Source organism: Sinocyclocheilus rhinocerous, unplaced genomic scaffold, assembly GCF_001515625.1.
Source record: "Sinocyclocheilus rhinocerous isolate Xijiao unplaced genomic scaffold, SAMN03320098_v1.1 scaffold1441, whole genome shotgun sequence".
Taxonomy (NCBI): domain Eukaryota; kingdom Metazoa; phylum Chordata; class Actinopteri; order Cypriniformes; family Cyprinidae; genus Sinocyclocheilus; species Sinocyclocheilus rhinocerous.
Genome location: NW_015654063.1, coordinates 865,713 through 890,803, shown reverse-complemented (window position 1 = coordinate 890,803; position 25,091 = coordinate 865,713). Strand labels below are relative to the sequence as shown.

Here is a 25,091-nt window from a genome sequence, read left to right as displayed (position 1 = left end):
GGTTACCGCTGTAAACAAAGCAGCGCTGCACTTATGAACTTTTAATATGCATTATACAGAGGCAAGATTAATAAAAAAAAATACCATCTAAACATTTCTAAAGACAGTAAGTTCCCTCAGACATGCATTCATATAAACTCCTACCCCTAAATGAATCGCGATTTGTTTAGCATCTCAACCGATTTGAATCGTCACATATTTGAATCGATTTTCAACCGGCTCGCGGTTAATCGTTACATCCCTACTGTAAAATAATGTAAGTTGCTGCTGTGGTATTGCAATTGTTATTGATAACAGAGCAATAATTGTAAAGTTAGATTTAACTAATCTACCCCCCCCCCTATTTAATTAAATCTAAACAAATATTAACATGTGACTTTAACATCATGATGCATCAGAATATCTTAACTGAATATTGATTGAATCTTCAGTATGGTGCCTCTTAGAAGTGGTTTTGACCATGCTAAGAAATGCTGTGAGTTTGTACTTATTATTACACACAAATTCATTAATAAAAGGATCTGAAATATAAAGAATTTCTAATGAAATAGATATTTTATATAAAGTGGAAATATTTTATCTTTATAGGACTCAGCACAGCCATATTTAACTTTCAGGTAACATTCGCTGTACACATATACAAATCAATTACTATGACAGGCAACTGAAAATAAGCAAAGCATGCTCAGCTAGGCCACAAACACCAAGAACACCACAAAAAAAATTCAGATCTGAACTGAACTTCTAATCAGGCTGAACCTTGAACCTTAGAAGGCAATAACGAAGCAATCAGGCTGAACTGAAAACATTATAAATTTGTTTCCCTATACAAACACCACTCAATATCATGCAGATCAGGCCTGACAGAGAAAAGGTAACAGAGTAGGGTTGTGACGGTGAGTAGGCCTGTCACGATAACAACTTTTTGTTGTGCGATATATTGCCCCAGAAATGAATAAATAGTAAATAAACATTTTCTAACAAAAAGTGCAAAGTAACGAGTACAAAAAAATAAAAATGCATAAAGAACTTGTCTGGAGATTTTTCCATCTACAGATTTTTCCCTGACCTTCATTTCTTTGTAAATGAAGGGTGCACACTATTGCTGAAAAACATAATCACTACTTAGCAGCCAGATGTCCGTATGCACAAAGTCACAGATCCCTAAACAAGGCGATATCTGCAGATGAAACTTTTTTTTTTTTGTAGAAGCATTTTTTAAATGTGAACTAGCACCACATGACTACACGTTATGTACGAGAAGCTGCAAAGAACACGGGCGCAAGTGGAATGTACAAAACATGGTGATAAATAAAGTAAAAATCAGCAAACAATGTGGAACCAATTAAATAAGAAACGAATGTTTAAAAAAAACTTCCAAAATCACCTTAGATAAACGGCAAAAGTCAACAGGCTTTTCATACTCCAAAATACTGCCAAACAGGCGCTTTTACATTTCGTTTCGAAACTAAATCATCCGCGATCGTCTTGTCTGTCTCACCCCACTCTTCTTGTCAGTCAGCTCGACTTACTCTCCTCACTGGAGAAATGAAGTCTGATCTGTGATGCGACTGTCGTTCGGCACGCTACATTGAGCAGCCGCGTTCAGTTTTTAAATGTAGTGTCTGTTCTTTTTTTATAAAAAAAACAAAACGACGGTGGGGGTCGGTGCCACGGTGGTCAAGTGACATAACTGGTTTTGCGGCTTAACAACGGTATCACCGTCAGCACCGTCTATCGCGGCAAGCCTACAACAGAGCAGCAAGTCGAGGCGAGAATTATTCAGACCTGAGTGGCATCAAACTATGAAATAATGAGTCACTATATGCCCTCGATGACCAGGCTTCCGAGGTGTGTACATATGTGGGAGGGTTTCATGTCAATGAATACAGTGACCTTTCTCTCTAAGATTTTCCCGTCTGACTCTGATATTCAACTGCTTAGGTTGCGCATCACATTTTTTAGGATTTATCTTACATTTCTGAGATCCGTCCAATGAGCTGACACACAAGTGTCTCTTTGTACCTTAAAGCTTTAAACAGAATCTTCAACAAAATTAACCTTAACAAGATCCAGGATCAACAGCTTCTCAACGACAGGTTGAATATGATGTTATAAAACAGGTTTTTGGTGGAGAGGGAATTTTTCTGATTCCTCTCCAGGACTGTAGTCTATTATATTAACCTTGAGTCAAAAATCCATATAACTATCAGTATAAATAAATGTACAGTAAAAGTCTGTATAATGTGAATGTGTGGAAAATAGAGACAAAATAGAGACTTTTGAAATTCTTAGGGAACGAAATTCACCAAAAACAAATGACAAAAACAGATTTAGCAAAACAAATCTTACAAAGGCCAAAAATGTCACTGCAAACCTAACTTGCATGAAAATGTAATAAAATGTCTAAAATATCTGATATCTTACTACATCTCACAGCCATTACAAATGTTTTTCCATTTGTTTGCTTTGGGAATGCAAATGAGGGTGAATGCAAATTGGTCAACCTCTAGATTTGGCTAAATCCCAAGGAGAAAACTTGCTTGAGAAAGAAGCAAGGATCGGAGTTTGGCAAACATCATCAACAAGCATACAGAATTGTACGTTCTGCTTTATACAACTCTAATCAATACACGGATGGATTTAACTAGAGAATGATCGACCATAGAGCAATGAGCTGTCACAATGTGCTCCAGAGCCCATTGATTTCCAACTAGGGTGGTTTGGTATTATCCTAACCTGAAATTCCCCACATACTTCTCTTTACAAACTTTATGGACAGAAAATATGAAGTTCCTTTAAGATTAATGTCATCTAGTACAGCCAACTGGGTGTGTTCTCAGACTGATGTCTGTGGTGCCTGATATCAGTTCACTGATCACCCCTTGTGGGGTTTGAATCTGCAACCTTTTGGTCACCAGCCCAGCTATTTAACCATCAAGCACCTTGCAAAATATTACCACAGAATTCAATAGCTTAGGCCAAAATACCATAGTTACTACAATTAATTGCTTCGATAAAATTTGCACACAAATTTGCCATCAAAAAATTTAATTCAACAAAAAGAGTGTCTTAATCTGTTTGAAGGAACCTGCATATTAATTAATTAATTATACAACAGTTCTGGTCCTTATTCTAATTTAGTCAATATTGAGGCATTTCATGGTTATTTGCATCACTCCATTTGACAGTGTTCATGGAGTTTCAGAGAACAGCATGGCTGAATTCATAAAGCATTAGGCGAAATGGACCCAAATAACGTATAACTTGCAGAAAAAATTACGAAGTGTATGTGCATCCGATGGACACTTTACAATCCCGAGGCCAAAGAAAAATGTGAATTGTTAGGAAGTAATGAACGCATGATGAATGTATTACGTCCGGATTTCATTTATACTATTCTCATCGATACTATATAAAATGCACTTCTTTAACAGTTGAAAAGTATGTTCTTTATTAAATGTAGTAGCACTTACTCAGTATTTGATTTCGGACGTTGCAAGCGTTTTATTTTACTCAGCACTCACTCAGAGTGGGTTTCTCTCACTAGAGCGTGTCAAATTAAAAACCCTGAGCTGGAGTGGATTGATTATAGAACAATTTGAGTGAGGAGAAAATCTCTGCAGATCCGTTCCACATGTACACACTGCTCCAGACCAGATTTTACACCCGATGATGCTTGATGAATGGCAAAGTTTTTCAGTTTCTTATAGAACTAACAAACTAAAAGCCCAAATTTAGTCTTAAACCGTAAATTGCTTGATATGAATAACTTTAAATTTCATTAAACTGGTGTATAAAATTTGCACACACAATTGTGATGTAGTACTGAATTTAAGAAACATTAGCTTCTTGCTCGTATGATATAGCATAAATGAATTAATCTCAGCGACGAATTTACTCACCTTTGCCATTTTGCCAAGCCGTGTACCAGGACAGACTGAGAAACGACGTGAAGAAAATAATCGCAGTGGCAACAGTTCCATGTCTGAGCCTCATCTCATTTCAGCGCCTCCCCGTGCAGCTGCCTCTGGTCCTCCTGATCCAGGCGTGCATACGCGCTTCAGGGGAGCGGACAGGAGCTGACGGGGACCCGGATCATCTGCTGTCTGCGCCGCGGTCCTCCTCCTCCTCCCGGTCGCTGCTGGAGTCACGAGGCAGCCCAGCGGAACTGATGCATTTCCAGAGAAAGATGTGCAATCCTCATGCCTGCCGTTACTGGAAGAGATCATGATTAGATAAAAAATAAATGAATAAATAAATATAGATAGGCACAGAAACCGACATGAAATCATATTGTTTTGGTTCCGTTTTTTTTTTTTTTGTGCGGTCCGCATTGACTACAACATAATTAAACAAATAACGTAGCTGTTTAAATATGTATGCAACCTTATTTCTAAGGACATGAAGCACCAAGAGACATACAGAAATACTGCAGAGGATAATTCATTTAGGAAGGGGCTGACTGGGTAAAATAAAACACTGAATTGTTAAAAACAGCTATATAATTCGGGGCTGTGAAATAAACAGAGTTGACTACCTGTCGGAGGACCCCAAAATATGCCAGACAGGCATGAGCAACAACCTCAAGTTCAACACTTCTTACCTTTCAGCCTGTTATTGAACAGAGAACCGGCGCAGCTCGATCTCGTCAAAACTATCCAGTCAAAAACCGAGCAAAAACACGTTTTGTGATGTTCATTAAAATAGCAAATTTGACGGACAGTCCTTCCAGAGTCGTCAACGGTGATGTGATCTCTCAATCAAGCTTTGTTGAAGACACACACACTCACCCAGAACTATGATTGGCTGGAGTCATCAGACCCCGCCCATCGCTGACGTTGATTGGCTGGAGTCAGCGCGCAGCTTCTATCTGCCGCCATACGGCGGACTGAACCCATTGCACACTCACTCAGTAAAATAGAGATCATTTTTGCAACACCTTTCGCAATTCTGTTTAAAGTATTGGGTGTCCATAAATTCCGGCTGAAATACTCTTCCATTGTCAAAGTACCAGTCCAAAGTGCAAGTATTCATCAACAAGCTCTCATTGCATGGAGACTGACATGTACTGTACATATTTTTCTATGAAATACTATATTTGATATCAGTGTTGGGAAGGTTACTTTGGAAATGTAATAGGTTACAGATTACAAGTTACCCTATCTAAAATGTAATAAGTAGTATAACTATTTCAATTACTTTACTAAAGTAATGTAACTGATCACATTTGATTACTTTTTATTACTTCTCGAAATTTCTAACTGTTAATCATTTTCAAACATATAAACCAGCCAGGGTTAATTTTACAGTACTCAACACTGATTAGTCCTTCATCACTTGAATTAAGATTATAATAATTTAATTTTAAAGCACAGCTAACACAAAATAAGACTTTCTTTGAGGTCATTCTGAGGATAAGTACAGATTTAAAACCATAAGAAACGGTAGCTATGATACTGTTTTTTAAATAAAATCTTTGCATACAGTAGTTATAACAGGAAACACTGGCATCTTGGGGAAAAAAAACAGTTATCTTAAAAAATAAAGCATATGCATAAATCCAAATAGTAAATAAAGCAGTTATCGAATAAGCATGTCATATTCTGTGTCCTAAACTCCTGAAACACTGGTGTTTCATATTTTACAGCAGTCACTGCAATTTATGAATCTATTAAATCTGTATGTGGGTGTGTGTGAAAAAAATCAGACGTAACCCCCTTTGTAATTATTAACATTTTCATAAGTAACTGTAATTTAATTACACATTTTTTATCAGTAACTGTAACTGATTACAATTACATTTATTTTGTAATTAAATTACGTAATTTAGTAAGGCTACATGTAACTAGTTACTCCCCAACACTGTTTGGAATAAGAGTAGTCAGTCATTAAATTATTTTAAATTCACCTTTAAAAGAAAGTACAGAAATAGTTTTACCACTGGGTGAAAGTGGTATAGGCCTAATGATTTATTTAGATTTTTATGTGGTTTATTATTAATATTACAAGGAAAGTTACATACATAAAGAAATTATTACTCCCCAACACTGTTTGGAATAAGAGTAGTCAGTCATTAAATTATTTTAAATTCACCTTTAAAAGAAAGTACAGAAATAGTTTTACCACTGGGTGAAAGTGGTATAGGCCTAATGATTTATTTCGATTTTTATGTGGTTATTAATATTACAAGGAAAGTTACATACATAAAGAAATTACGATGTTTCTAATTTTCTATTGCTTTAAACCATACTGTTTGTTTGTTTTTGTATAGATGTAAAAGCAAAAGACTATTACAACAATATAACATTTTATAATGTGAATGTACATTTCTCTTTAGTGCATAATTATGCATAATACAAATAAATAAAATAATTAATCATTTGCACTGAAAACACAGCTCACGCAAATTTTAACAAAGGCTGGATATAGATTTTTATTTTTATTAAAAAGGTTTTCCTATCACATCAATGCTTATTTTTCCCCAGTACAGTAAATGTAAAAGCTTTCCATTTCCCTGAGAGTACTTCTACTACTCATATAATTATCATACTAATTTGGGACAAAAAAAAGTCATCTGCCATATTTAGATGTATTTAGATGTGCGTGTATGCTGTCTGAATGCAGGCGCCAGAGGGAATGCACATTTAATGAATAATTGATTGGCTTTTCTGACCTTCACTGTCAGATAGCTCGTGGGCCTAACCCTTTATTGTATGCAAACATCTGTCATATCTTTTCATTAAATTTCCCCTAATCCTGATATTTAAATATAGTGCCATTAAAGTGGTATTACTGCAACCCATATGAATTGCTTTTGTCTTTCCTGGTTTTTGCCTTTCATCTTCATTTGACATAGTCATCTGGATTTGAAGTCCACTCCACAGACTGAGCTCTTTCCCCCAATCTATTTGTATTTATATGCTCTTCTCTTCTATTTCAACATTGTTTACAGCCAGCAATTCAGTCATACCGTCAAGCAGTACTACTTTGTGATGCCTATGCGATTATTTTTATTCACTGGTGACTCACATTGAAAGCTTCCTTTTGCCTCTTATACGTCTCACAGAAATGTTTGGATTACAAGAACTCGTACAGCTGAAGATAAAGCTGAAATCATTAAAATGGAGATGATTAATTATAACCTGCACAGACCATTTTTAATTTTACTTGAGCCAGATACCACGTTACATAAGACACTTTTGCTGAAGTCTCTTGGCAATACTATTTTAAGCTTAATTCTTTATTACATAATCATATTACTCCAATCAATCAATTTGTTCATTTACATTAAAAGACTAAAACGCCAACCACAAAACAGCAATGACTACTCTTGCCACACAATATGTATTTTTTATATTTTTATTTTAATTGCGCAGCACATGTATACCATTGTGAAGAGGTAATGCAAGGCACAAACAGATATTGGAGATATTTCATTAAGGTGTCAATTACATTGTAATTGCGTAAGGTAGTGTAACATATGATGTCATGTACTGTACCGTAAGTCGCTGTCCTTGAGAAGTATAAATGCAGACCTGAAACTGAACTTGAAAAGCATTAGATGCCATAAATACCAATGAAAAACTCTCTTTTGCACACACATTTCAGCTGTTAATGAAATGTCAGACCTTCAATACAGTAAAGTGGGTTTCAGAGAAAACAGGCAAGAAGTCTACAACTATTTAATATATACCATTTCTTTGTGTACTAAAGTATGAAGGCCTGTGGTAGATTTATTTAGCATGAGTGATTTGTTTATTTATAATGAATGAATAGCTTTCCTTTCAATGCAGTGTCTACATGTGATAAAGATCTCCAACCTTAAGTAACTGTGAAATTGTTTTATAGATAATGTTATGCTTCCTTTAACATAATTTCTACATTCAATAAATCCTTAGGAATATGTTCAGAGGCACTGAACCGGCATCATGGCCAGAAAAAAAAAAACACTAGTTGAAAGTAGTTTGTAACAAAAACATAACCACCTTCTGTACACAATCAGGTCAATTCTGCTTGTACCGTTTTCACTATAGGATGTTGCTCTTTTTTCTCAGAAAGGCGTCGCTTTGAAATACTCCTCAAGTGGTATAACAGAGACTCCTCCAACCCAGTCCTGCAGCCAAACCTGCTGCAAAACCAGCTTCATGAAAAACCAATTATGTCCAGGGGGCCACTTCTTCATGACAGGATGCCTAAACAAAGCACACACCAAAACTGACACATATATTTATTTGGAATATTGCTTACCCGATACTTTCTCAAAAAGGATCAGAACTGTCATTGGGGTTGTACCTTTTCAAAAGATACTAATATGCATTATGCACTAATAATATGAAGGTTTAAAATACTTATATTTACATTTATGATCCTAATATGTACTTTTCAGGGAAAAATAAGATATAAATTATTAGTTGTTGCACCTTAGGGTATTGCCCCAGAGACAGCTTTGCATCTTTTTCAGAGAGAAAAATCTATTGGTATATGTAAATTATTCTAATGCAGAGGCAAGTTTCAGACTAGACTGTTTGTTTATTAGCAATACATTTCAGCTATAAGTATATGCACATTTTAGTTGCATCAGATACAAAAAGCAGCATATAAATAGAGAACAGCCAAGACAATAAAGACAATATTAAGCAAACATAGGCAAAGATCGCTAATCATACTTTACCAACAGACACAAACGAACAAAGACCTTATGTTCAACATTAAAAGTATGAAGTGTGTTTAGCTTGCGGTCACTGAAATAAAAATGTGTGCATGATTTATAATTTGCATAATTACCTGGAGAACATGGCTTCTTTGGCAAAGTCAAGCTCTTCTGGTCCCACCTCCACCATTTTACCAGTCAAAGTGAGTCTAGCACACCTGGGGTCCTCAGGGTCATAAACCTGCTTCCTGTCACAGGAAAATGTAGTCGGAAGACAGAATGCTTTAGATGATCATTATACAATGATCTCTGTCAAAGATATTTTTGTTTTGATATGTAAACATGACTTAAATGTAAAGGCTTCTCACTCCAGTTATTTCAGAGACATACCTGCAGAAATCTCCCTCTGCCTCAGAAAACGTTAAGGAGGCAAAAGGGAAGCTGCGAAGATCCATTACAGTGTTGTCCATCGGTGTCACATAAAAATAAGGAACGCCAGTGCTGTTGTCAGCTGGACCGTCGCTTACAGAGAAAACGTTTCCAAAAGGAAGTCCTTTAATCTAAAAAGATGACGGGGAAAGAAAACAGGCTAAATTAAAGACATTTCATACATGCCTGTAATAATAAAATAAAAAAAATGTATGTACTTGATTAGTGAGTGATAATGACTGGCTGAATGTACCGTACTTTATTCCTTAAGATTGTAATACACTTAATACAGTGGTTCTCAACCTTTGTCCGCAACAATATTCCCATGACTTCTTTAAGTCATACATGATTTACTGGATAAGGAGTTTTTCCAAAGGATTTTATTCACAGTTTCTTCCTGATAAAGTATTTTTAGAGTTTGGCATAACTATAAAAAAATTTACATTTGTTATAAAAAAGCCAATGGTTTAAGATTTAATCATTTACGTGACTTTTCCAGGTCTAGAATCACTATTAAAATTAGGCTACCTCATATATTATCCAGGTTTTCCAAGACAGCAAGAACATGTGGTCAGCATAATTAACAACTAGTTTGACTAAGTAGTTAAACAAGTGGTAATCAATCTAATTTCAAATCTTCCCAACACTGATATTAAAATCAATCTGGTAGTCTAAGCAGTTTATGCAGCCAGCCACTGGATCTTCAAAGAAAAATAGCAGTTGTTGAAGAGGTTAATTAAAATTAATATCTTGACTGATTTGTAATGTTTATTTTAAATAATTTAAGTCATCTTGAGGTCCTTAAAAGTCTGCTGAGGCCCCCTGGTGGACTCCCTTGTTGAGAACTGAAAAAATAGATCAAAGCTGCAAGTGCACTTTGCAGGAAAGTAGATTAAATCCAACCTAGTAAACAAAGCAGCACCTGCTCCTGTGTGGAGATGGTAGCCAGGTGACCCCAGTCGCTGTAGTGCGCCATGTATCGCGCTACTTTCGCAGTCTCCTCGTGCGGCGGAGGCGCAGCGACGCTAGACGGCACCTTCACCTCCTCCATCCGGTACGAAAACACACGGGACGCGGAGGACACGTCCTCGCTTTTCGATATCTGCTCGGGTTTCTTCTCTGAAGCGTCCCGGTACACAGAGGACGGATAGGCTGGTTTCCAGATCCCGATATTATCGACGAGCACAGCGGGCGCCTCGTCGGAGTGCGTGTCCAGCTCTTCCTCCTCCGCCGCATCACCGGCGACAGCCCACGACACCGCGCTCCGGATCGTGTAACTCTCGCCGACACACAGCAGCGTCGTAAGTACAGAGACGAGATGAAGCAGCAGCATTGCATTCACATTGACTCACGCTGCGCCCTTTCAAACTGTATGTTTATTTCGCCACCATGGGTATGGCGTTACATGATAGTGGCCTGAAACTTTGTTGCGTCTGAAACAGCGACACCGGCTGGACCGCCTGAGAACCGCAGCGGGTGACCTTCATATCTGCTGTTACAATTACCCCACTGTAAACTAAACATCGTTTCCACAAAAACACTGGGGTAATTTGATATTCCAATAGTCGTCTTATGAGATAAATTTGTCAGTAAAATGTACATAAAAATCACATAAAGTCAATATTGTTAAGACAATAAATATAGAATAAACGGGATTTTTTGTATTGATTGTAATCTGTCAATACCAAAAATTACCATGGTATCAAGAATTTGCCAATTTGTCATACCAAATGTGGTATTTTTATGGTGGTATAAATGTGGGATAATTATTTCATTTGTAATGAAATGAAATAAGTATGGTGGTAATTTGGCATACAATATTTTTTAAATAGGTAACATTAAAAATAAATAAAAGTTTTTAATACAATTGATTGTATTCACTAAAAAATTACCATGATATCCATAATTTGCCATTCCAAATTAAGTATTATCGGTGGTGATTTCACACACACACACACACACACACATATATATATATATAATATGATGGTAACACTAGAATAAAAATAAAATATAAAATAGCAGTTATTTTTGTATTGTATTTTGTAAGTCAATACAAAATATATATATATATAGTTAGCTAATTTGCCATTCCAAATATGGTAATTTGTTTTGTGTTTGTTTTTTAAAATAAAATAAAACAGAACAAAAATTAAACGGATTAACTGAAAAATATTCTGAAAGCTTCTTCCATTGTGTACATCCCATATTGATTTCTACTTTCAAACAATATTTATTTTATTATTATTTTTGTTGTTGCAGTGTTATTGATATTTTATATTCATGATGAATTCTAAACCACATGTCCCAGATTTAGTAAGATTAATTTATTGGTGAAGGAATTGGAGTTGGTATTTTCAAAAGCAAGCTCAGAGTAATTTGAAATATTCTTACAGTAACATAATTTAACATTTAACATAAAATAACAGAAATCTTCAAATCTAATAGGTGTCAGAAAATCAACAGGTGATATAATGTCACAATACATACAAATTCGTGGATGGAATTTATGCAAATAAATAAAATTTGTCATTGGAAAGGAAATAATCATACTAATCATTTTCACACGAAAACAATGATACAATGTGTTAAACCTGAGAAACATATTACATATTGCAACATATTACATGGGAGACCGTTATTGTTTTTGTGTGTCTGCACACGTGTGAGTAGGTAAAACATATGGTACCATCTATTTCTCTTCCTGAGATCTCACTCAGGGTGCTTTTGATTGAGTCTCAACCTGAATTTGTTTCCCTCCCCTTCCATCTCTGATCTACTTTCTCACTCAGTTCTGTTGTGCTGCACTGTGGTGCATTTACAAAATACATTACCAGCAGCTGTTAGCCAGTGTTGCATGAGAACATGACTTCAATCTCACAATATTAACTTCTCCTTTTTGTTTCGTTGGTACCTATCTGCTGTGCATACATTCATACTTCACATGGAGAGAACGCAAGCAGCTCACATAAGGTTTTAGAAGACAAACACTATTAGGAGGTTTACTGACTGATGAATGTGCAACTTTCCCTCATTAATATACATAAGCAATAGTGGTTCACTTCCAGAACACACTGCTTTAACATCAACTTCAAAGTCTACTGAAGTTCACATGAAGCAAACCTCTGACTGCATGGATGCAACTTCAGGAAACGCTAGCCTGAAAATGCCCTCAGATCCTGCAACCTCAGCATCCAACTCTGAATATTTTTTTCTTGCACTCGTAAACTCTTCTTCCATGTCTATGTTTTTTTAGTCCATAGTCTTATCACTCCATGCCAGGGATTTCCTCTTGGCCAGCTCCATCCAGGATGGTTGGGCAGTGTCACGGACAGACTGCAGAGGAGATGATGATGGTGATGATGAAGGTGATGATGGTGGCGTTGATTTCTGCTGCCATTTATCCTCTCTGTCTGCTGACCTCGTGGGAACAGGAGAGACTGATGCTTCTAGAAATATCGACACCATATATGAGCATATACTTCAATTGTAGCTGTCATGTAAAACTGATATTGTGTAACCCACTTACGCATTGACAAACTTGAGTCGAATCCTGTGCCTGTGCCTGAGAGCTTTGAGATCGGTCTGAGAGGAGCTGTAGATTGAGATGTGGTTTGGGACTCTGCTGTGGACTTCGACTCACCTGTCTATCAAAATTAGTAAAGAGGAAATCTGAAACAATTGACAAAGCAAAACACCACAAACAGAACATACTGTACTAGATATTATGAGCAAATAGTACACGTGTCCCCCCGTAAAGAGTCCTTTATTTTAATTTATAAATGTATGATTCATATTAATAATTAAAACTCAAAAGTCAACATGGCTTACAAATATCCAAGGGATAAGACACCATGTGGTATTTTTTTTTCTTGTTTAAAAAAATAATAATGCATCGCAGCTGACACGTTCTGAAGTAGAACATCCATCTCTCTTAGTTCATTGTCTGCATATTCTGGTTCGAATAAGTAAGGATGAAGTCATGTCGAAATCTTCAGACATGTTTACAAAGACTGTTTTATGTGCATCTTCCTCTGCTTGTAAACAAGGCGCAGCGCATTCGGGTTCCACGTCAGAATGCTGGCTGCTGCATCAGCAGCACCACACACATGCGCCATGGTACTGTTGTGAACGTGCATTAAAGACTGACACAGAAGAAGAAATTGTTGAATAAAGTCATTATTTTTGTTTTCTTTGCGCACAAAAAGTATTCTCGTAGCGTCATAAGATTATGGTTGAACCCCTGATGTCACATGGACTATTTTAATGATGTCCTTGCTACCTTTCAGGGCCTTGAATGATTCAGTTGAGTTGCTGTCTATGCAGGGTCAGAAAGCTCTCGGATTTCATCAAAAATATCTTAATTTGTGTTCTGAAGATGAATGAAGGTCTCACGGCTTTGGAACGACATGAGGGTGAGCAATTAATGACAGAATTTTCATTTTTGGGAGAACTATCCCTGTAAGTAAGAATGCATTATATTGATGAAAAGTGACAGTAAAGACATTTATAATGCAACAAACGTTTTCGATTTTAAATAAATGCCGTTCTTTTGAACTTTCCAATCATCAAAGAATACTGAAAAAAAAGTATCACGGCTTCCACCAAAATAAGCTGCACAACTGTTTTCATGGTAGTGTACTGTAAATAATATCACTGAGCATTTTTTTTTTACCTGAAACAAGTTCAGTAATTTGAAATAACATTTATATTTTAAAAATCCCATTTTTCAGTTAAGTCATACACTAATTAGTATTATAATATTCCCGGATCTCACAGCAAACCAATTTTGTATGATAGCTACCTGCATCAGTATTAGCATTTGTTATTTGTGTTAACTTTTCACCAACATCCAAGAAATAAAGTAAAAACATAACATAAATGTGATATTAGTTGAATTTACAAACTAAAAAATGTTATATTACGGACATGAACACATGTTTAATTCTGTCGTGTGACCCCCACATGTATTTACCCTAAAGTCATTTTTCTGGACAAAAATGTGCTTCCAAACTAGTTTCGAAGTATTGAAATAGAATTTGTGTGCTAAAGTTAAACAAAAAAGATTATTGACACTTGTGAAATTTGATTGATAATTAGCATTTCCATCTGCTAAATCAGTAAACATTTTGATGCTCTAAACATTTTTTTGCAAGACACAGATGGAAACTTGACTAGTGTGAAACAATCACTCCTTTTTCTGAGGCTGAAGTAGGTGTCCTTTCTCTGGTTTATATATGACTGAATAAACTGAGTGTGTTTGGAGATTAAATAAACAATAATACCTTGGTTGCAGCAGTTGTTTGGTTCTCCCAGCGCTGTAAGAGCGAGGTCTTGTTTCCTAATCCTGCTGCCCACACTGGTCTGCCATCTTCAGGCCCGGTCCCTTTCCCCTGAGACGTAGACGCCCTGTCAGCTTTCCCTGAGATTACACTGGGCTCTCCCCCCTCATTCTGAGGCTGATCCTTTGAGACAGTATTGGCAGACGGTTGGGACGTTAACTCTGGGCTTGACGACAGATGTGGGTAACCTGGGGGTGCTGTGGGACTCAGTATAGCTTGTGTGGGGGTCTGTGATGCTGCTCGCAGTGGTGATGACGGCTGGATGGGTGGTGCCTGTGGTGCCAATGCTTGTGATGGCTGTTTTGCTGTGTTTATAGCAGTGGATTGCACATTCAATGTGCATGTAACTGTAGACTGGGTTGGTTTTGTTGTTGAATTAAACATTTGAGTCTTGGACTGAAACTGGACTTCTCTGGTACTGTCAATCTGAGTCTGATTTGAATTTGAAGGTTGGTTTGTTGTTGTTCCAGTCTGAGTTTGCATCAACTGAGTGGCAGATTGTGTGGATCTTCCAGAATGCTGTGCAGATGGCAGCGGTTTTGTTTCTGTAGGTCTCAAAAGAGGTTGTGAAGTCATCGGCTGGCTTGAAATGTTCTGTGTGATTCTTGGACTGGCTTGTGAAGTGGATGTTTGGGTTTGTGGTTGTGTTGTAGTCAAGGTTGTTGGTCGAGATTGCAAGCTAGGAAACTCAGGCAGTCTACTGGTAAATAGCTGTTGGAGACTTCTGGTCTTCTCTCTTGCCATCTCCATCCAGGACACCTCTGAAGCAGTAGATGTTGGTGGGTTCCCCTGAGAGGATACCGCTTTAGTCTCTTCTGGAGGCAAGCCTGTACCTTCTTTAGCTGGTGAAGGTACAATCTTAGTGGATTTGCTGGCTGATGATGAGGGCTGAGGAGGTTCTGAAAATGCAGAATATTTATTTATCAAAATACCATTCATCTTAGTTGACCAATCGAAAGCAGTGACTTCTCTGTGAGCTGTGTTTCATGCATCACAATACTATTGATAATGGACAGAGGACCATTTTTGATCACAAAATTTTGCTAATGTGCATGCATCTTGTAAGTTGTTGTAGCACCATTTTTTGTTTAGTATTGCTATTAAAAAAATAAACAATTAGTGAATTGTAACCTTTATGAAAATTAACCATGGATTTACTACAAATAAAACCAAAAAAACATGGTTATTTTATTTAAACCATGGTTAACACAAATTAACCATGGTTTGGCTACACTAACCATAGTTTAGCCATGGTATTTGTAGTAAAACTGTGGTTCTATCATGACAACTCTCAGAAGATTTTAGCATGGTAATGGATATGACAATGTAAATGTATTTGGTCTTGGTGGAATAGATATGCTAAGCTGCTGAATTGCTGCTGCTGTTGGTTATTTTCTTTAATTGTAGATTATCGCTGCTGCAAGCAAGTACAGGAACTTGCTACTGCCAATACATACACAGATACGGTGTTGTGAGTATTTAAGACATACTGCTGCTGCACAAATAGCATATATAATAACCTGTAGCAGATCTATACAGGTGGAGCTGGGGAAGGTGGAGGGTTTTAGAGGAACTCTAAAAGCGTGCTGCGAACAGCTCTGCTGAATGCTAACCAGCCATTTAAATGTAAAGCAGCAAGCTCATTGGCTGCTTATGCAACATAAACCAATCAGATTGTGCCAAGTCATTTAACACTGTGAATATCATCAGTTTACATTAAGGACCCATCAGCCTGCGCCATCTAGAGTTTCATGACAGAAATTGTCAAAAAAAAACATGGTTACTACATTTTTACTATAGTAAAACCATGGTTAATTTTCATACTGTAATACCTAAATTCTTTATGATTTTACATAAAGTAAATGTATGAAAATTTTACTGTAAAGCAGCAAGCTCATTGGCTGCGTATGCAACATAAACCAATCAGCTTGTGCCAAGTCGTATAGCTCTGTAAATATCATCAGAGACATACTGCTGCTGCACAAATAGCATATATAATAACCTGTAGCAGATCTATACAGGTGGAGCTGGGGAAGGTGGAGGGTTTTAGAGGAACTCTAAAAGCGTGCTGCGAACAGCTCTGCTGAATGCTAACCAGCCATTTAAATGTAAAGCAGCAAGCTCATTGGCTGCTTATGCAACATAAACCAATCAGATTGTGCCAAGTCATTTAACACTGTGAATATCATCAGTTTACATTAAGGACCCATCAGCCTGCGCCATCTAGAGTTTCATGACAGAAATTGTCAAAAAAAAACATGGTTACTACATTTTTACTATAGTAAAACCATGGTTAATTTTCATACTGTAATACCTAAATTCTTTATGATTTTATAATAATCATGTATCACTATTTACTGTACTGCTCTGCTGGTTGGTATTATTTTTAAATTATACTAAAATCAACTAATCATTAATAGGCAATAAAGGTAATAAATACTTTATTGGTTTAGTGATTTAGTAAAGTCCATTGTTAGTTCAATAAGACAAGGTATAACTTAAACAGAGATCTATGAGCCCAATCTACCGTTTGTTTACTCAGTTGAGTAACCACCATCAGTGTAATTACAGACGGGCACAGTTAAACATTTGGACAAATCAGCTTTCTAAATGCTCTGACTCAGACAAGCACAGACTGTTTCCTGGTATGACCTGGATCATCATTCTCATAGGATATGTAGCTGTTCACATTTGTCATAATTGCAACTAAATAGGCCAGAGGCTTAATCTTCATGCACCTTGGGGAACCACAAAAAGAAACTCACCAGCCTGTCTGAGGACACCAGCTCTCTCTTTGTCTCTACAGAAACTCTTAGGTGGTGAACCGGAGGAATGAACTGAGGTTGCGGACGCATCGGTTTGGAGAGAAGGTTCTTTGAGTTTAGCATGGACTTTTGTAGACCCCATGCCAGTGCATTGGTCTTCAGGTTGCAGATAGCTTGTTGAATCAGATTGTGAGGCCGGAGGTGAAATCGATGCACTGTGGTGTTTAACTCTGTCTTCTGATTGAGCTTTGTCCAAGCGAAACTTTAGCGAAAGAGAGGTAGAGCGAAGCTTCACTCCGAATGCATTTGTAGCCTCTCTCTCTTTTCCCACAGTCACATCTTCCATCACATCCTCAACTGCCTCTTCTGCCACCTCCACCTCCTGTACTCCTTCTTCAGTAGCCTCTACCCCAATCTCCTGCTTCTCGTTGTCCTGACTCTCCTCCACATCCAGGGCCCGAGGACGGCTCTTTGCTAGATCAGTGAACTTTGTTGGTATCACTGGAGAAGTGTCCGTTTTGTCTTCCTTCTTTGAAATTGGTGGTAAGTTAGCAGATGGGCCTTTTATTGTTTTCTCGACTTGTGAACTTACTTGCCACTCTATCTTGATATTTAAAGGAGGTTTGGCAGGAGATGGAGGTTCCTTTTTCAGTCCAGCTTGTCCAACTACTCCAGTGAAGCTTGCAGTCCTCGGCCGCTCTTGACTCTTGTCTGAGGAGACATTAAAGTGGAACGATCCAGACACAGTTCTTTGGCGCTTTATGGATTCTGTTTGAGTGTGATCTTCATGACTAACAGCTGACACTGTGCTGACTGGCTGAAGGGTCCTGGACTCATGTTTGTCATCTGTGGAAGGTATATTTCTCCTCAGAGATGATGGTCTCAGATTTACTCCACAAATCACATTGGTTGGAGCATGAGTAGAGGCTGGGCTTTTCTCTATATTTACTGCATTCTGAACACTGTTTTTGTCCATCTTGGTTTGTATTAGCACAGCATTAGACTTCTCATCTTTCACAGGACTCAATTCTGGTGTGGTAGTTACACTTGGTCTTACAGTTGACACAATGTTACTTTGGGTGTTCTTGAGTAGTTTGGAGCTACTGAGCATCTCACTCACTTCTCCTTTTCCCTTTTTGTCAATTGGCACCACTGGGATTGGTGGTTTGGCTACTAGTGACGCAGCTGGAGTTGTTTCCCGCAGGCTAGGGCTTGGAGGTGATGTGGACAGGATGTTTCTCTCAATCTCAGGTTCAGCAGAAACTTGTCTAATATCTCCAGAAGTGTGCAGAGACATTAAAGGTGTCGTAAGCCTCTCCCCCCGTAAGACCTGTGAGGAATACGAGCGAGCGCGAGGTATCTCTTTTACAGAAGTCTCTTCCTCCCTAGTAGTCAGCGATCGGTCCAGATTGTTCAAACTCTCAGATCGTACTCTGCTTCCAGCCTACACAGGAAGTGCAATGTACAAATATAGAAAATCTATTAAATATGAACTATGTGAACTAAATATGAACTATATGGAAAATAATATTTTAAATTTCTGTTCTTCCACAAGCATTAGAGTTCTTCAGGAATAAGTCCTAAAACCCAGAAATGAGGATTTTTTAACTTCTGGTTCCGTTGTCCTCAAGTCAAAGGGTTTTTGGCTGAAAGCCTGAAATAAGTTCTGTGGTTAACACAAGTTCATGATATTTCCACATTTTATTCTACAACATAAAATACATCAGTAATACCCCACTCATGATTTTATTTTTGCATTTTTCTTGATAGGACAGTGGAGATCTGACAGGGGGAGATCTGAGTGGGAGAGAGAGGGACGAGATCGGGAAAGGTCCACGAGGCGGTATTCAAACTCGGGACACCCAAAGAGCAACTGTGCCATATTTCTGCGTGCTGCCCACGAGGCTATCGGCGCAGGCACTCTTGATTTCTAAAAGTATTTAAAAATAAGGTTGTTAACAAGTGGCTAAATGAGACTACAGAGATTGTTAAGAACACTAAACATCATCAAGCCAAGCACGTAAACTTATCTACTAACTAGTCCACTTTCACAGCCTCGTTGTGTTTACTTTTCTAACTATGCTAATTCAAGCTTTCCAACTTGTAGATTTAAAATAAAGACTGAAAGAGTTGTCAGAAGATCAAGCATGTGGACGTTGAAGTTGTACATTGTGTAGTTTGTTTATAGCCTAACTTTAGCTTTTTACTTCTGGCGATTGTATTTAGGTTTTAAAATTTATAAAGGCTGATGAATTTTTGATGAACAAAACTTGTAAGAATCACAAACTTTTGTTGGTCACAGAGCTTACTTCCTACAATATTTCAAAAGCCAGTGGAAAAATCACACTGGTTTTTTGTCGAGGGAAACTGGGTGATGCTAATGGACACCAATGGATAATAAGTTTAGAAGGATCCATTAAAAAGGCTCACCGAAGTGGTCACCCTCCTGTTCTTGGCACTGGCTCTTTGGTTCTTAGGTTTGAGGGACATACGGTGACGGGCAGCAGAGTTGTCCAGGAGGGAAGTGAATTGTGGAGGAGTGCTGAAGTCCACTGAGCCAGGGGCAAGTGGGGAAAAGGGTGCAGGTGCTGGGCTGACCGGCCGAGGAGAAAGCGGCTGTGAAAAGGCCTGGAAGGAAAGGAAAAGTGACATTAGACAATATTTAGGACCAAAAAAAAACCATTCAAATTTAAGCCATAAATCAAATATATGAATGACAGGTATAATGTCAAAACGGTTTTTGGGAGGGATAGAAACTGCAAACATCATGACATAGAAGTTTACATCAGATTTAGGCTGGGGTAGTAGCAGCAGTAATGGAGACACAAAATGAGCCACACAAACTCGTGCAGATGTTTGATTAATGATAGTCTGAAAGGCCAAAGCTATGCAGAAAACATGCATTTAACACCAACACATGCATGTATTAGTGACAATACACTAAAATACACTATGTCACAACAAAGATACTGGAATGCTGCTGTATTACAGTTGAAGCACCTTGTTCGATATGCTCATGTATAGTCCTTCTTAGGGGTGTGCGATATTGACAAAAAATGATATCAAAACAAGCAATATGGTGTCTAAAACGTAAGTTTCTTAATTAACTTTTGTTTATTGAATTCAATGTCACATTTGTAATCATGGTAATTTTTGGAGAAAAACGGCACTCTTCGTGTGAAATTGAATAACTATATGAAGTGGTATAAATATATAAATTTTCTGCCATCATGTCTTGAATTTGTGATCATTCTAAATGCATTTTAATAGCCTGAATCATGCAGTGAAAGAAAACACACTAAATGCGCACACGTACTAGTCTAGACTTCACGTAATGTATGCGTGCGCTCTGTAGGGATGTTTTGAATGGTTTTTGCAAAATACTCGATAATGTCAAATCGCACATCGTTAAAACAACAATTACGATATTATCGCAGACGATATATATCGCACACCCCTCTCCATGGGAAACTTCAGAGGGGCTACTTCCACCTAAGTCTTCACGCCGTTTAATGGGCAACAGAAGTGGGGGAGGACCTAAATGCAGCTTTTGCTGCTGGAGTTTTATCTGATCAAACAAAATAAATAATCTTAAAGTCTATTCGAAACATTTCCGTCAGTCACACTGATGAGTGTTTATAAAGTGGGGCATTTTAGCTATAATAAGAGTGTTTAGTGTTTTGAATGTGTTGTCTGTCTTACCTGCAGAGCTCGAATTTTGCCATGAATGTTCTCTTGAGACAGAATTCTTAGTGGTTCAGGGTCTGAATGACTGTGCTCTGCATTAAAAATGCTGTCATTTGAAAATGCCCGGGATCCCAGCATGCCTTTGGAGCAACTTTGAAGAAAAGATGTAAAAAGCAAAGAGGGGCATGTTATCCCTTGTGATTTTTTAAAGAGCATTTGTTATGGAAATAATATATAGTTTACATTTATTTTAAATGCATGCATTTATTTTAATAGCACCATTTTGGAGAATATCCGCTGGACGTAAACAATGTATGCTGTTCTGTGTCAGCTGCGTCACATGGATATGCTGTTTTCGTTCAGATCAAATCACAACAACGTAGGAAACAGATCCGGCGCCACGCAGCTGACACAGAACAGCATACGCTGTTTACGTCCAGCTGATATTCTCCAAAATAGCACTACAGGGTGATGCGGAGGAGACGAATTGTTGAATTTTTTTTCTTTTGCGCACAAAAAGTATTCTCTTAGCATCGTAAAAATTACGGTTGAACCCCTGATGTCACATGGATTATTTTACCAATCTCCTTACTACGTCTCTGGACTTGGGAACATTTCAGTTGTATTGCTGTCTATGCAGGTTCAGACAGCTCTCAGATTCCATCAAAAATATCTTAATTTGTGTTCTGAAGATGAACGAAGATCTTACGGGTTTGAAACGACATGAGGGTGAGTAATTAATAACAGAATTTTTGGGTGAACTAACTCTTTAAACTTTACATTATTACTTCAAGTGAACTTTACAAGTAGAGTTTTTTTAAATATACTTTTAAGATTTGAAGTACACTACATTCAATGCAACGACGTACATTTCATTTTCACAAGGGATCATCAAATCGTGTATAGCTTTAACTTGCTTCAAAGTTTAACTTTATGATCAAACATTGTCCATTTTTAATTTGTTGATGTTAACTTTGGTGAGTTTAGCTTTTCTTCAATCACACCATGCTGACACTGTGAACACTTACTCTGAGTCGTCCACACTCAGTGGGATGTCACTTTCAGACTGACTCGGCTTCATGCCACTATCATCCTGTTTCCTCCTTATCTTCCCAAACAGGCGTGACTTAGACTTTAACCTGGACTTCTTCCTTCCTAAACATCAAACATATCATGCCTTTAGAATAGTATGTCATATATTATAAAAAACTGAGACTGGATTAACTCATGACAGCATTGAGCTTTACTGAAAGATTTCTGACCTGTTAAGTCGTCACTGCCTTCTCCCTCTGGGTCTCCTGAAGCCTCCAGAACATTCATCTTCACCAGTACAGCTGCTAATGAGGACTGTTACACAGAAATCAGATGAGACAGAATGAGGAGTAAAAAAGAAATACAGGCGGGGTATGGAAAGCGTCAGTGGAATTATCAAAGGGAATGTTCTAGTCTAATGTAGTAAGACAATAGCAAATTATAGTTTACTAACTATTAACTGTTACTTGTTGTTCTTAAATTCACAATAAAGTGAAGTAGTTGTTCTACAAAGGAGAGCAGCAAATGAGTAATTTATTGACATGTAAAATACTAGAGGAATGGCATATCTCTGGTGTGGCAATGTGGCTAAATTCTGGATCTGATAACAGAAGGCTTTTCTCAACCCAACAGAGACCAAAGGTTTCTTCTGCAGTCATATTTTCCATGTGTTTTTCCATTACTGAAAATTATGGATGTTATGTTAGTTTAGAGCATACAATACTGTTAAAAATTTGAGGAAAGTAAGTTAATATTTTTTGAAGAAATTAATACTTTAATTTAGCAAGGATGCATGAACTTGAACAAAAGTAGCAGTAAAGACATTTAAAAAAAAACTTATTTGAAAATTTCTATTTCAAATAAACACTGTTCATTTGAACTTTCGATTAATAAAAGAATGCTGAAAAAAATGTATCCCAGTTACCACAAAAAATAATAAGCCTGGAGTAATGGCTGCTGAAAATTCAGCTTTGGAATAAATACATTTTAAATTGAAAATAGTTACTTGAAATTGTAATAATATTTCACAGCGTTCCTGTTTTTACTGTATTTATGTTTTGAATGGTAGTGTATATAAGTGATTTTTTGTTTTACTTTAATCAAGTCTGTTATGTGCTACATGAATCACATATTAAATGCAGACTGTGTTAAATCAGGGGTCAGTAACCAAGTAATTGGCATGCAAGCTAGATTGTTATTTATTTAGTACTCTTTCCTCATTGTCAAACGGAGTTGTTTAGAACCAGTTGTCTTGTTTACGTAGATATTAAGTGAAATATGTGAGACTGTGTCCTTTATTTGGACAATGTTCCTCACACTTATTTCAACCTTATAGGCGTCACTATCCTTTATTATAACAACAAACCTTTCTTATCACTGACCATGCCTTGATAATGCAGATATGCAACAGAAAAAAAACATGCAAAGTCCACCCAGTCCATCCCTTTTTTTGACATTTGCTGCTCTGTGATTGCTTTCCTAATTTACACAGAAGAAACTTCAACATGTTTCTTAGTGTTAATTGTTAAAATTATTAAATAAAATATGTCTCCATGTTTGAGTACACAAGATTGAATTCTCATGTAGCTGAGGGATCTTCTTAAAAACATTTGGGGGGGGAAACATTACGCAGACTATGACATTTTTCCTAAGCAGTCACTGCCATGTCAACAAGGCTGATACCTACAGTAGCATCAGACACAAATCACACAGAATATAAAGATAATATTTGTGCTGGACGGCACTGCATAGAGATCAGTGTAAGCATTCACTCAGCACTAATCCTGCAACTCTAGATTAATCGGAAACTTCCCAACTGAAAATACTGCCATGACAAATAAATTCTCACAGAAAAACAATGCACCAAAAACCTTGTTACATACAATACCGTTCATAAATTTGGGGTCGGTAAGAAGTCCCTTGCTGACCAAAGTTGTATTTATTTCGATCAAAATTACAGTAAAACAGCAACTTTATTACATTTTGAAATAATTGTTTTCTAATTTAATGTATATTTTAAAATGTAATTTATTCCTGTGATGCAAAGCTGAATTTTGAGCATCACGTAGATATTAAGTGAAATATGTGAGACTGTGTCCTTTATTTGGACAATGTTCCTCACACTTATTTCAACCTTATAGGCGTCACTATCCTTTATTATAACAACAAACCTTTCTTATCACTGACCATGCCTTGATAATGCAGATATGCAACAGAAAAAAAACATGCAAAGTCCACCCAGTCCATCCCTTTTTTTGACATTTGCTGCTCTGTGATTGCTTTCCTAATTTACACAGAAGAAACTTCAACATGTTTCTTAGTGTTAATTGTTAAAATTATTAAATAAAATATGTCTCCATGTTTGAGTACACAAGATTGAATTCTCATGTAGCTGAGGGATCTTCTTAAAAACATTTGGGGGGGGAAACATTACGCAGACTATGACATTTTTCCTAAGCAGTCACTGCCATGTCAACAAGGCTGATACCTACAGTAGCATCAGACACAAATCACACAGAATATAAAGATAATATTTGTGCTGGACGGCACTGCATAGAGATCAGTGTAAGCATTCACTCAGCACTAATCCTGCAACTCTAGATTAATCGGAAACTTCCCAACTGAAAATACTGCCATGACAAATAAATTCTCACAGAAAAACAATGCACCAAAAACCTTGTTACATACAATACCGTTCATAAATTTGGGGTCGGTAAGAAGTCCCTTGCTGACCAAAGTTGTATTTATTTCGATCAAAATTACAGTAAAACAGCAACTTTATTACATTTTGAAATAATTGTTTTCTAATTTAATGTATATTTTAAAATGTAATTTATTCCTGTGATGCAAAGCTGAATTTTGAGCATCATTACTTTAGTCTTCAGTGTCACATGATCCTTCAGAAATCATTTTGCTGCTCAAGAAACATTTGTTTTTATTAATGTTGAGGACAGATGGACAGCTTTATTGTAGATGTTTTGTAGAAACAGTGATAAAATTTTTTCAAGATACTTTGATGAATAAAAAGTTCAAAAGAACATGCATTAATTTAAAATAGAGATATTTTGTAATATTGCGTATATTGCGTATATTATTGCGTAACAAAAATATTATCGACCCCGAACTTTAAACATTAATACTAATGACTGACTTTGATTACTTATTGTATATTTATATATCATA

At 37.0% G+C, this 25,091-nt stretch overlaps 2 protein-coding genes and 1 pseudogene across 5 annotated transcripts; all 3 read right to left on the bottom strand.

The window, feature by feature from the left end:
• Nucleotides 1-4,755, bottom strand: part of LOC107716794 (alpha-1,3-mannosyl-glycoprotein 4-beta-N-acetylglucosaminyltransferase A-like) — a 54,269-nt pseudogene extending 49,514 nt beyond the window's left edge.
• Nucleotides 4,756-7,334: 2,579 nt separating this feature from the next.
• LOC107716793 (protein CREG2-like) lies at nucleotides 7,335-10,730 on the bottom strand. 3 transcript variants are annotated; one of them, XM_016523356.1, is made up of 5 exons: nucleotides 10,005-10,730; nucleotides 9,044-9,213; nucleotides 8,788-8,901; nucleotides 8,362-8,382; nucleotides 8,136-8,195 (listed from the first exon to the last, which is right to left on the bottom strand). In XM_016523356.1, the coding sequence occupies exons 1-4, from the start codon at nucleotides 10,413-10,415 to the stop codon at nucleotides 8,364-8,366; spliced, it is 714 nt and encodes a 237-aa protein (XP_016378842.1). In that variant the 5' UTR covers nucleotides 10,416-10,730; the 3' UTR covers nucleotides 8,136-8,195; nucleotides 8,362-8,363. The 3 variants fall into 3 exon arrangements, with proteins under 3 accessions (XP_016378840.1, XP_016378842.1, XP_016378841.1); XM_016523354.1 differs by lacking the exon at nucleotides 8,362-8,382 and having other exon boundaries at nucleotides 7,335-8,195; XM_016523355.1 differs by lacking the exons at nucleotides 8,136-8,195; nucleotides 8,362-8,382 and adding an exon at nucleotides 8,409-8,455.
• Nucleotides 10,731-11,397: 667 nt separating this feature from the next.
• Nucleotides 11,398-22,231, bottom strand: cracdl (CRACD like). Of its 2 annotated transcripts, XM_016523351.1 has the most exons (8): nucleotides 22,139-22,231; nucleotides 21,905-22,031; nucleotides 20,892-21,027; nucleotides 19,620-19,817; nucleotides 17,190-18,633; nucleotides 14,368-15,323; nucleotides 12,612-12,729; nucleotides 11,398-12,531 (listed from the first exon to the last, which is right to left on the bottom strand). In XM_016523351.1, the coding sequence occupies exons 1-8, from the start codon at nucleotides 22,194-22,196 to the stop codon at nucleotides 12,335-12,337; spliced, it is 3,234 nt and encodes a 1,077-aa protein (XP_016378837.1). In that variant the 5' UTR covers nucleotides 22,197-22,231; the 3' UTR covers nucleotides 11,398-12,334. The 2 variants fall into 2 exon arrangements, with proteins under 2 accessions (XP_016378837.1, XP_016378839.1); XM_016523353.1 differs by lacking the exons at nucleotides 20,892-21,027; nucleotides 21,905-22,031; nucleotides 22,139-22,231 and adding exons at nucleotides 20,190-20,220; nucleotides 20,651-20,669.
• Between the last annotated feature and the right edge of the window lie 2,860 nt (nucleotides 22,232-25,091).

Bases quoted from the DNA above. Each gene is read 5' to 3' on its own strand.
- cracdl (XM_016523351.1), bottom strand. From the start codon at position 22,196: ATGAATGTTCTGGAGGCTTCAGGAGACCCAGAGGGAGAAGGCAGTGAC. The intron at 18,634-19,619 runs GTGAGCCTTTTT...CTTCCTGTGTAG, and splicing joins ACAGGAGGGTGACCACTTCG to GCTGGAAGCAGAGTACGATC. The intron at 12,532-12,611 runs GTAAGTGGGTTA...CGATATTTCTAG, and splicing joins CGACTCAAGTTTGTCAATGC to AAGCATCAGTCTCTCCTGTT.
- LOC107716793 (XM_016523354.1), bottom strand. From the start codon at position 10,415: ATGCTGCTGCTTCATCTCGTCTCTGTACTTACGACGCTGCTGTGTGTC. The intron at 8,902-9,043 runs GTATGTCTCTGA...TTCCTGTGACAG, and splicing joins GCAGAGGGAGATTTCTGCAG to GAAGCAGGTTTATGACCCTG. The intron at 8,196-8,787 runs GTAATTATGCAA...TGCTTTGTTTAG, and splicing joins AAAGAAGCCATGTTCTCCAG to GCATCCTGTCATGAAGAAGT.